Genomic DNA, 12078 nt, shown 5'->3' on the forward strand with positions numbered 1-12078 from the left:
GGACCCCTCTCGGCTCCACTGATAACCGGGGCCGGGAGGCCTCTTGGCTCTGCTGATAACCGGGGCCGGGAGGCCTCACTGCTCTGCTGATCCCGGGGCCTGAAGGCCTCTCGGCTCCGCTGATCCCGGGGTCTTGAGGCCTCTGGGCTCCTCTGATCCCGGGCCAGGAGGCCTGTCTGCTCCACTGTTCCCGAGCCCCCGCAGCTGCAGACGGGGAACCTTGGCTTCCTCATCGCTGGGGTAACCAAGCCTCCTGTTCTCAGCTGCCTGGCTGCCGGCCGCCATCTTGGCTGACAGTTAATATGCATATCGCCCTGATTAGCCAATGGGAAGGGTAGTGGTCATACGCCAATTACCATGTTTCTGTTTTATTAGATTAGATTTTTACCTCACAGTTTTCACTTTTTGCTTTATAGTTAATTGATAGGTTGAAATTAATTTTATTGGAAACGCCATCTCATGACTTGCAAGAGAAAAGCATCATGCAGTACCAAGGCTCCATTGTGGAGCTGCGGGAGCTCCTCCACCTTAAGTTCAACATCGCCACGGAGCTGCTGCTCAGGGTGAGTGCACATTTGCTCAGATGTTAGGATTAACGTCTATCAGGGCTAAAATAAGGGTATGCTATATAATGAAAAATCCAGTATTTTTTAATTTAAAAGTTAAAAGGTTCAGAAAAGGCAGTGGAATAATTTAAGGCACGTGTATTTATCCACTTTTAACAACTAAATATTTTATTTATTTATTTATTTAAAATATATTTTTTAAAGAAATAAAACATCAATACAGCTAAAATCTAGTTTTCTTTTATTATACTTGATAATGTTTACTAGGATCACTATAAAAATAAATTCACAAGACATCATATGTTAGGTATTTTCTCTAGATCAGTTGGTACAGGATTACAATTATTGTAGTCACTATGTTTTTCTGAATAACTTAGCACTGATAATATCCAAATAACCATAAAACCATTATTATACCTAAGAAAATTCATGAAAATTCTATAACATCTTCTAATATCCAGTTTTATATTTAAATTTTCCCTAATACCCCATGGATATCGTATTTTAAATCAGAAAACCATCTAAGGTCACATTGCTTTTGGCTATTCTGCCCCTTTTTCTTTTGGTCTAGAAAACAGTCCTAGCCTTGGTATAGTCTTGGTAGCTTATGTTCTAATTCCTTAGAGAACTCCAAAGAAGGTTTAAACTTCACTAAATTTATATTAGTGAAGTTTATAAGTTTATATCATTGTTAGCAATGATATTCATATTATAACTTTGCAACTATTTTATATTGTAAGAAAAAGCAAGTAAGGAAACATAATTATTAGTCAAGATGTTTATTGTAAGAGAAAAGTGATACAGTATGTAAAAGAAAGTATTAGAAAAAAATACTGTAATGTTGCCCTGGCCGGTTTGGCTCTGGTTAGATTCCCAGTCAAGAGTGCATACCTGGGTTGCAGGTTAGATCCTGGCGCTGGTTGGGAGCCATTGTGGAAGGCAACCAATTGTTGTCTCTCTCACATCAGTGTTTCAAACTCTCACACTCTCTCTCTCCTCCCTCCCTTCCACTCTCTCTCTAAAATATCAATGGAAAAAATATACTCAGGTGAGGATTGACAAAAAAAGAGTACTGTAATATATATAAAACAGATATATCAGTATGAACTCTATTTTTATTCCATATAAAGGAGTCAGGTAATTAGGGTAAATGGCTAATTCCAGATCTGTGGCAAGGAAAGTGAAAGATAAGGTTGTTATTTAAAGACTAGTGGCCTGTTGCACAAAGATTCGTGCAATAGGCCTTCCTTCCCCTGGCTGCTGGCACCAGTTTTCCTCCGGCACCCGGGGACCTAGGCCTTTGGTCCAGCCGCAGCTGAGAAGCCAAGCCTCGCTGCTCTGGCCGCACCAGTGAGGCTTGGCTTCTTCGCTCAGGCTGCAGCAGCGAGGCTTGGCCCCCAGTGACCCAGGCCCTCAGCCCTCCTTGAGTGGAGCCCAGGCCCTCAGCCACTCCTTGAGTGGAGCCCAGGCCCTCAGCCCTCCTTGAGTGGAGGCCAGGCTCCCAGCCACTCCTTGAGCGGAGCCCAGGCCCTCAGCCCTCCTGAGCGGAGGCCAGGGCCAGCAGGAAGATTGGCTTCCTCTGTCGCCGGGAGTGACCCAAGCCTGCTTGCTCCAGCTCTGTGGCTGCTGCCATCTTCAGTCATCTTCAGTCTTTGCTCCGTGCCTGCATATGCAAAATAACCACCATCTTTGTTGGGTTAATTTGCATACTCGTCCTGATTGGCTGGTGGGCGTAGCAGAGTGACACCAATTTGCATGTTTCTCTTTTATTAGTGTAGATGAGGTTGAGTTTTCTTGTGCAAGAAAGCAAATAAATGCTCAAAGTCAAATGGAGTCATATCCAAAGGGACATGACTAGCTTAAAGAGTCTCTCACTAGTTCATTTTGGGACAATATGAATATCAGGAAGAATAATGACTAAAATTGATCATAACACACTGAATAAATGAAAATCCATGAGTCCATAGTGATGCTCCAAAAGAAAGGAGGGAAGTGGGATGGGGTGTGGGGGAGAACAGTTATATATAGAAGAATACTATCTGATAAATGTAGGAGAAATGGTCAGTTAGAAGAACCACCATTTTTCAATCCCTAGTGTAATAATTAATAAGGATCATCAATGGCTACCTAAATAGTTAGTGAAAAGTTGAGTTGTTAAGGAACACATTACCTGGTATTCTCATAGTGCCAAACTATTAGACCACAGATTACTCCTTACTGATTGGGAAAAATGTACTTTGCAGTATGGAGTTGTGTGTAGTTATCACCCTAACCAAGTGATGAAATCCGCATAATTAATAGTAGGATATAAAATACTTCCTGAAGAATACAACAAAACCTATGATGCCTTCTTGCTAAAAGTGGTTTCATCTGAATCTAATTAAACCTATCTAGACCTAACTTCCAATACACAAAAAATAAGGAGGTAGAGGAGCAAGTTAAGCAATACCATGTGGAAACAATCAGAAATATCCACAATGTGGAACAATTAGACAAGGCAATTATCCTGGACACTTCAAAAAGTTAATTTCACAGGAAAAAGAAGTGGGGACAGGGGATTATCTCTTTTAAAAAAAGCAATCAATCCCCAATACGTTTACATTTTTACTTTATAGCAACCAAATACATATTAACTTATTTAAGCCCTTTAAGAGAGCAGTAGGCATCAAACTATGCTAGTCTTTATTAAAACATACTTAAGAACATTCTTAAGTTGTATGTTTAATGTTAGATACCAAATATTGGACTAGTAAAATATATAACTCATTTGGATTTTATAAACTGGATATTTTGTTTCTAACCTTGATATATTCAGAAGTAGGCAAACTTATGCGGTAGCATAATTATGTTTTAATAAGGTGCAGATAAAGTAGCATGTGTATAGTTAGAATGAAAAGTCATGATAAGATTAACATTGAAAAGGTAACAGAATAGTAATCCACACATGCTACCTGGGTATGTAGGGCAACTTTAATCCTTAGACACCTAAGGAGAAACTGAGTGAAAAAGGGAAAGCATATTTAATTAAGTAAATATATTTGTATCATTTTGAGATTTTTGAAAGCAGTTGTTTGCTATTTTGATTGAACCTTATTTTTACTCAAATAACTCTTGTAAGTAATGAAGGGAATCCAACACTTAAGATGAAGTAACTTATCTAAGTTGTATAATCTATGAGGCCTCTGATCTTTTATAATGTTTTCTTGTTCTCTTACAGCAAGCTAGTACTTTAGCAGATCTGGACACTGGAAATATGGAAAAAGTCATTCAGGATGAAAATATTACCCTGTATGTGTGGGCAAACCTCAAGAAGAATCCAAGGTATTCCCACAGGAGATGCAGGAGGTTGAAAGACATTAGAGTCACATCACGGTGGCCAGCATATGCCTGTTGAATCACAGCATGGCATCCTTGGAAAAAAACCCATATTAAGAAATGAACCATGTGGGGTTTTGAGTCATAGACCTGCCTTTTATCTTGGGCAAGTTACATGGCTTTGTTGAGCTTTAGTATGCCAACAGTGCACTGATGATTATATTACTTAATAGGATCGGGTTGAGGATTAAATATTAATGCATATAAAGGTCATAGCACTGTGTCTAATACAAATATAAGCTGAATAAATATCAGGTCTTCCCCTTCTCTTCACCTCCTGAGGTAGACATGGTAGGTACTTTCTACATGGCAATCTCAAACTTAAAAAAATTTTTTTGTGTGTGAACTGTTAAAAATAATTCCACAGAAGAACACTTTCATATATTTTACTAGAGGCCCGGTGCATGAAATTCGTGCATGGAAGGGGGGGCCCCCTCAGCCCAGCCTGCATCCTCTCCAATCTGAGACCCCTTGGGGGATGTCTGACTGCTGGGGATCTGGCCTAAACCAGCAGTCGGACATTCCTCTTACAATCCTGGACCTGGCTCCTAATCACTCACCTGCCTGCCTGCTCATCCCTAACTGCCCCTCCCTCCGCCCCCTCACTGGCCTGATCACCCCTTACTGCCTCTGTGTGCAGCAGAAAGTAGCCCCCTGCTGCCAGTTTAGGTCTCCCCCAACTGCCTGCTCCCTACCGGCCTGGTCACTCCTTAACTGCCCACCCCCCCGCACCCCCACCGGCCGGGTCGCCCCATGCAACCTGCTGTTCAGTCGTTTGTTCATCCCTCACCCCCCTGCCAGCCTGGTCGTAGGCAGCCATCTTGTGAGGGTGTGAGGGTTAATTTACATATTACCTCTTTATTATATAGAATTTTTAGCTGTTTATGTTTTCCCAATTATTTTTAACAAAGTGATAGCTTCCTGAGGAATGACAGTAAGTAATGCTAAATTCATGATCACTCAGTTGCTGCTTGATCTCAAATATTTCAAATTAATTGAATTAGTATGGCAGTATGTTTTAAGAAAAAATTACCAGAGTAAAAATTAGGAGGTTCTGGCCTCAGCTCTGAAAAGACTAGTCATATTACAATGGAAGAAACTGGATTTTGTTTTTGACATTTAGTAAAAGGAAGCAAGAAAGTATTTTCCACATTGCATTTGCTACAAGGTTCTCTGTGGCTTACATCTAACTTAGAGACAATGAGCAATATAACTTCTTTATTATGAAATATGTTATATACTGAAGAGTGAAGAGAATTAATCTTTATAATTTTAAAAGAGTAAAAGGAAAATGAATAGCCCTTTATTAACTACCCAGGTCTAAGAAGAGAATTAGTGGTCCTTTTACTAAGATAACGAGTAGTGGAGGCAGAAAACATTCTGTTTTATTTTGATGGTGATGGTGAGGGGGGTTGTAGGGAGGGACTTGTTGAGTTTGAAGTACCTATAAAATATAAAAGTGCAACTGTCTGAAAGACTTAAGAGAAATCTGAGATTGATTATGGGGAGTCATTAGCATATAAATCAATAGTTCTAAACTTTTGGGGAGTCATAAACTCTTATGAACTTTAAATTATTCTATATGCTCACATATATAGGGTATCCCCCAAAATGCATCTATACTTTAACAGCTGAGAGCTCAATTTTGAAAATGAAATGTATTTTAATAAACACTGCCTTTATAATTATTCAAAGTGTGTACATACATGTTTTGGGGGCACCCTATATATATAAGGGTATTTTGGGACCTCTGAAAGTTCAGTTAGGATGTTTCTTCTCCCTACTCAACCCGAGGAAACATAGAACTCATGTTAAAAACTGATCATTTAAATGATCATTGAAGCCATAGAAGTAATATCTAAGAATATTATGTAGAAGGAGAAGCAAAGGGCCTGGGATAGAGAGCTGAGTAATATCAACATTTAGGAAGATGGCCATATAGAGGAAACAGAGAAGGAGCTGCCCATGATGGAGAGAACAGTTGGGCTATGGATCCCAAGAGTGTGTTTTGAGGTATATAACGTTAGCAACTGGGTCCAAACCCTGCAAAGAAAGCCAGTCAGGGTGGGGATTCAAAACTGGCAAAATTAAAGTGGAGAGATACTGCTTAGGTATAAATTTGCAATGGTTCTAGCGTTTCCCTGGGCCTCATCTTTTTTGTTACAATCAATTATTAACAGGCACAGAAGTATCAAATGCAATGAAATGCAAATTGGATTTGAAATTCCAAGGATATTAGCATCAAGTGACATTGCTCTACGACTCCTACATACTCGCTATGATCATGTCACGCCACTGTGCCCTGTTCCGATAGTATTAAACAGTCACACTCCCCTGGAATCTCCCTCTGTCCAAGATGAAGTTTGTGCTGAACAACCAGCAATCAGCAAAGAGCTCCAAGAAGAGTATAAACAACCAGAAAATGAGTCTAACTTAGTCCAGGAGGAAGAAACAAAATCTGAAGAACAAGATGATGATACTCTTGGAGTACACACAGTAAGACACATTTAAATGTATAGTTTTTTTCTTTATGTAATAAATGTTTATTAGATTCCCCTGAAGCATTCTCAAGATTTTTTTTCCCCCTAAACAACTAGAAATTGTCCAAAATCCATCTTCTTGCCAGTGGCCTAATTTTGAGTGTGTATTTTCTATTACTGGTCACTGTTCATAGTTGAGCCTGTTGCTTCAACATCCTAAAGTTCCAGATAGGAGTTGCTCACTTAGTTTAGGGATACTCCTGAACAGCTTTGAAGCCATTTAATTTTGTGTGTTTATTATACTTCAAATTCACTTTTTGTGTATTTGTTATATTTCAAACTCACTTAAGGGAACTTGCCATTAAATGGAACTTTGTAGTAAATACTTTCACAAACTGAGGGGTTAGCTTATATTACTGTTACTTCCTCAGCTTCTGGTTTTGTAAGAAGGAATATTATAAAGTCAAAATTAGTTTTTTAAAACTATTATACCCCTCTTAAAACTTGACATCTTTAGATATAATAACATATTGAGTAATTTAGTAATATCCCTTTAAGTTTCTGCTTTCCTTTCTTAAGCTACTTACTTATTAAATTAGAATAAATGGTTTATAATTTAGCTCTTTTGTTTGGCTCTAAGCAGTTTGCATTTTAGGGAGGACCAGGAAGAGCAGGTTTTCCTATAAGTGCTTAAGACATGAACTATATTGGTTTATTTAACACAGGTAAGGGTTAAGAATTAGACTTAATGTTAGTTTCAAATCAGAATAGGAATTAAGAACATAGTGAATTGAAAATTCCATTTTAAATATATCAAAATAAATTATAAAAATTCTATAGCATATAGAAAATGGACATAACATGATGGTCAGTACAAAGAATAGTATTTAGAGTGTGATTACAACCTTGCAGAAATTAAAAAGGCAAAAGGAGAGGAAAACCCAAAAACCTATATAGCTGGTATTTTAGGGAAAATAAGTGATTTGCTCTTTAAAAATCGGTCACTTAAAAATATTCTTTTAAAAATTTATCTTTATTGTGAAAATATTACAAATGTCCCCTTATTACCTCCCTCCACCCAGCTACTACCCCAGCCCAGGCCTTGCCCTTTTTCTTGTCTGTGTCCATGGGTTATGCATATCTATACTAATAAAAGGGTAAAATGCTAATCCAGGAGTGGGCAAACTTTTTGACCGAGGGCCACAATGGGTTCTTAAACTGGATCGGAGGGCCGGAACAAAAGCATGGATGGAGTGTTTGTGTGAACTAATAAAAATTCAAAGTAAACATCATTACATAAAAGGGTACGGTCTTTTTTTTTTTAGTTTTATTAATTTCAAACAGACTATATCCGGCCCGCAGGCCGTAGTTTGCCCACAGCTGTGCTAATCACACCAGACATCTTCCGGATGACCTTCTGGATGTCCTTCCAGACAAAGGCATGGTGACGGGGCTGAGGCAGAGACGATCAGGCCAGCAGGGGAGAGCAGTTAGAGGGATCAGGCCAGCAGGCAGGCAGGCAAGCAGTTAGGAGCCAGCAGTCCTGTATTGCGAGAGAGATGTCTGACTGCCGGTTTAGAGTCTAAACCGGTAGTTGGACATCTCCTGAGGGGTCCCAGATTGGAGAGGGACCATGCATGAATTTCGTGCACCAGCCTTCTAGTCTATAACAATACAAGGGTAATATGTTAATTAGACTGGACATCTTCTGGATGTCCTTCCTGACGAAGCTGGGGCTGGGGGGAAGCCAGCCTGGGTCCCGGGTGCCTGTGGGCAGCTGAAGGAGGGAAGCAGCCCAGGTGCTGGGTGCTGGAGGGAAGCCGGTGCCAGCAGCTTGGGGAAGAAAGGCCTACTCTTGCACAAATTTTCATGCATCGAGCCTCTAGTATGCATAAAAGTTCTTTGGTTAATCTCTCCTGCCCTTTCTTCCTCCTTCCCTCTGAGATTCATTAGTCTGTTCTATGCATCCACTGTCTCTGGGCCTGTTTTGTTCATTAGATTCCACATATAAGTGAGATCATATGGTATTTGTCTTTCTTTGACTGGCTTATTTCACTTAGCATAATACTTTTCAGGTCACTCCATGCTGTCTCAAAGGGTAAGAGATCCTTCTTTTTCACAGCTTTAAGCAATTCTATAGCTTTAAAAAAATAGTTTACCTCTTAGGCAGCATGTTAGCTTTACTAGTGGTCAACAATACTTCCAGTTCTCTTCCCTTTCTGGGACATATAAGACCATTGCATTCCTCGCACTCTGAAGTTAAGTGTGACTGTGTGATTTGCTATAGATGATAAGATGTAAGTAGAAGTGACATACTGATTTCTAAATGGAGGTGGGGGAAAGGGGGTAAAAGTGAGTAAATGGGCCCTGGACTTAACATTATTTAAATATGCAGTAAACAAACAAACACACAATCCATTAACTTTAAATTTGACAGGGTTTGTGATGGGCAATTCATGAAAACAAAGAATGAATTTAAAATGTATCAAAATCATATATAAAAGTGAGTAAATGCCCTGGACTTAACATTATTTAAATATGCAGTAAACAAACACAAACACACTCCATTAACTTTAAAATTGACAGGGTTTGTGATGGGCAATTCATGAAAACAAAAAATAAATATAAAATGTATCAAAATCATATGAAAAGAGTATCTAAAAGTGTTTGGTCTTGATCTGATAAAAATATTGGATAATATCTCCCCTCCAGTTCCTTGATCATAATTAATATTTTACATTATTTTTTTAAATTGGGAAATAATAATTAAAAAGTACATAATGTGAGATATTGTATTTACATGGCAAACACTATGTTTTTCTTTTCACTGATATATATGCACATATAGCTTATCAGAACCTGTATACTTTTCTATAGTAAGATACCTAAGATGTATTTTTAAGATATTATTTCCATGTTATAAAACTGTATTTGCAGTAGGATTCTGCTTTTGTGAGGGGGGAAATAGTTATTTGTGAATGTATAGAAAAAATCTGGATGCCTTGTCATTAGAGGAAGGGAGATAGAAGGTTGGTATTTTATTAGTGATTTAAAAAATTCTATTTACACTTCTTCATAATTTTAATTTTCAGTAAATAATTTCTGAACACACATTACTTTCTAAATAGAAAATAAAATAATGTGTTTTCCTTTTTGGTTTCCAAAGGGGGAAAAGCATGATAGGCCTCTAAGACATCCACTTGCTATTCTGTGAAATTCCCTACCTCTGATCATCTCTTCCACCCTAACTTCTACTCATCTCTCAAGTCTTAAATTTTACATCCACAAAGTTCTGCCCTTATTTTCAGACTAAACCAGATACCTCTTTACTATGTTCATGTCATTCTGTTTAATTCTTTCTTACCTTAAACATGAAATTATGACTTTGAGGGCAAGAATATCTTGGTAGGCTTCAGACTTACAGTAAGCATAGGGCCTGGAACATGATAGGGGCCTAATAAATGTTTATTGAATGAGTAAAGGGATAAGTGAATGAATGGATGGTCAAATGATTAAAAGTAGGCCCTGACTTGAGTCTGTTGTGAACAACTTGCATAAGAACAGTCACCCAATGGCAACTGTAAATAAAAAACTAAAAAATAAATGAATTTTTAAAAAGGAAAAAATTATCATACAGCGACAACGGCAGCAAAAAGAACCCATATCAAGAAGTTCAGCCACTACCCGCATGAATATTACTCTGTGTTTTGGAAAACATTTAAGACCTTTTCAATTATAGTCGAGTGTCCTGAGAGCCATATCTGCCATGTGCAGGGAATCTGCCAGCTTGTCCCGGGAGATTCTTGGGACCCTCTGCTCAGCAGTCCTGCACCCCGTAGTGACCTGCCTGGCCCCCTTCCACCCCACAGCCGCCTCAGGAACAGTATGCTCCTGCATTCCATTTGGAACTCGGTGAATTTGAAGCAGTAGTTATGGATGGTGGTTAGGTTTGAGTTCCTTTATAATCACAACAGTATCGGGACTATCATAACCCAAAATGTTATTCACACCTCTGTTTGCTTTGGGTGGCAAAATGTATTCTAAATTTCAAAAACTGGCATAGCGACTCATGAAATGTAACTTGTCTGTGTGTGTTGTACTAGTATATGTGTTTCTGTGAGTGTCTATGTAAATTGGGGGGCTCCCTGAAAGATCAGTAGGTGCACTTACTATGTTTTTGGCTTTAGAGGAAGAGATTTCTCTACTTTTGCATCTTTTTTTAAGGGTAAACCACTTACCGTTATAATTTTAGGTTAGCATATTTAAATATTACAATTCTCATACCTTTTAAATGAATTCAGAGGCTGATTGCAAGTTATTAGTATAATAATGTAGGAATTTATGGTAAAAAAGTAGCCGACTTGTAATCACAAATAACAAATATTTAGTACTTTATAAGTTTAAAAATTTAATCTCTTCTTAGATTTAGAAAATGGTCCAAATTATCTTTCCTTTTCTGTAGATCTATTAAGAACTTGGCCACTAGAGGGCTCTTAATACCATAATTTAGTTAATTTAAATGTGTAATAATACCAGAATAACATTGTAGGTATACTGACTTCCCATTAAATATATATTACAAATTTTTAGAAAAGCAAAATTTAAGTATACCACATTTGTGATAAATGTTTTTTTTTAAAAAATTTAATCAACTTCAGCAATATTTTAGTGATCCTAAGGGGAATTCCTGATAGTATGTGGATCTTTGAACTTTTTAAAGTTCAAGTTAAAAAAAAAAGATCCTTGCCTTTAAGACTGTTAAACAGATACAATATTTACCATAAATATGAGTATATATTATATATTTAATATGAATGTATATTCATAAATGTATATATAAAAATATGAACATGTATTTATATAGAGAAAGCATTTACTAAGTACCTTCTATAAGGAATTCAACATGATCATTGTTTTTAATGAGCCAACAATCTTGTGGAGGAGTAACAGTTATTATATGTTCTGATACGTGAAATGAGAGCGATTATGTGTGCGAGTTAAGATAAAAGTATCCAAAAGAAAAATGCTGGAGTGAACAGAGGGGAAGTCTTCTCTGTTGAGGTGGCATTAGAGCGAGTCTTCTGATAGGCAAGGAGGAGCTTCCATGTGAAGGTGAGGAAGCTGTTCTGGTCAGAGGGAAAGTGTAGAGCCAGGAAATAGCTGTAGAGATTTGGGGACTTGTTGGCATCATCACGGACAGATGAAAACTCCGGGATTAGCCCAGGTGAAAAGCCTAGCATTAACACTCAGCAGCGTCCACTTTCCACAAAGTCACTTCAGCCACCCATTTCCATGCTCATGCCCTGGGCCTTGTTCTTATTCCTGGACCTTGTTCGTATCTTTTTACTTGGTTCAATAAATGCCTAGCTCTATATGCTAGGCGCCGCTCTGGTCCTCAGGGGAGAGAGGTGAAAGGATGAATGAGATTTCTGCTCTCACAATGTAAAGACAAGTCAGGAAAAACCAAGGGCAAATAAGAAAAACTGGACAATAGCTGGGAGTCATAAATGACGTGCACATAATTACAGTAAACAAGCATATGCGATAGGGAGTTACTAGATTGGGTGGTTAGGGGGGACTTGTATGATGAGTTATAATTTTTTTCTTTTTTTTCTTTATTGAATAAGATATTACAAATGTGTCCTTACCCCCCCAAT

The 12078-nt window shown here is 38.1% G+C and overlaps 1 protein-coding gene across 3 annotated transcripts in view; it reads left to right on the forward strand.

Moving 5' to 3' along the window:
* CASC1 (cancer susceptibility candidate 1) overlaps positions 1 to 12078 on the forward strand; it is a 62203-nt gene that overhangs the window by 21101 nt on the left and 29024 nt on the right. For all 3 annotated transcript variants that reach the window (XM_006771019.2, XM_015568676.1, XM_015568677.1), the window contains 3 exons: positions 417 to 563; positions 3784 to 3887; positions 6122 to 6437. In XM_006771019.2, the coding sequence (XP_006771082.1) occupies positions 417 to 563; positions 3784 to 3887; positions 6122 to 6437 (567 nt within the window). The remainder of the gene's footprint in view (positions 1 to 416; positions 564 to 3783; positions 3888 to 6121; positions 6438 to 12078) is intronic.

Source organism: Myotis davidii, unplaced genomic scaffold (assembly GCF_000327345.1).
Source record: "Myotis davidii unplaced genomic scaffold, ASM32734v1 scaffold385, whole genome shotgun sequence".
NCBI classification, from domain to species: domain Eukaryota; kingdom Metazoa; phylum Chordata; class Mammalia; order Chiroptera; family Vespertilionidae; genus Myotis; species Myotis davidii.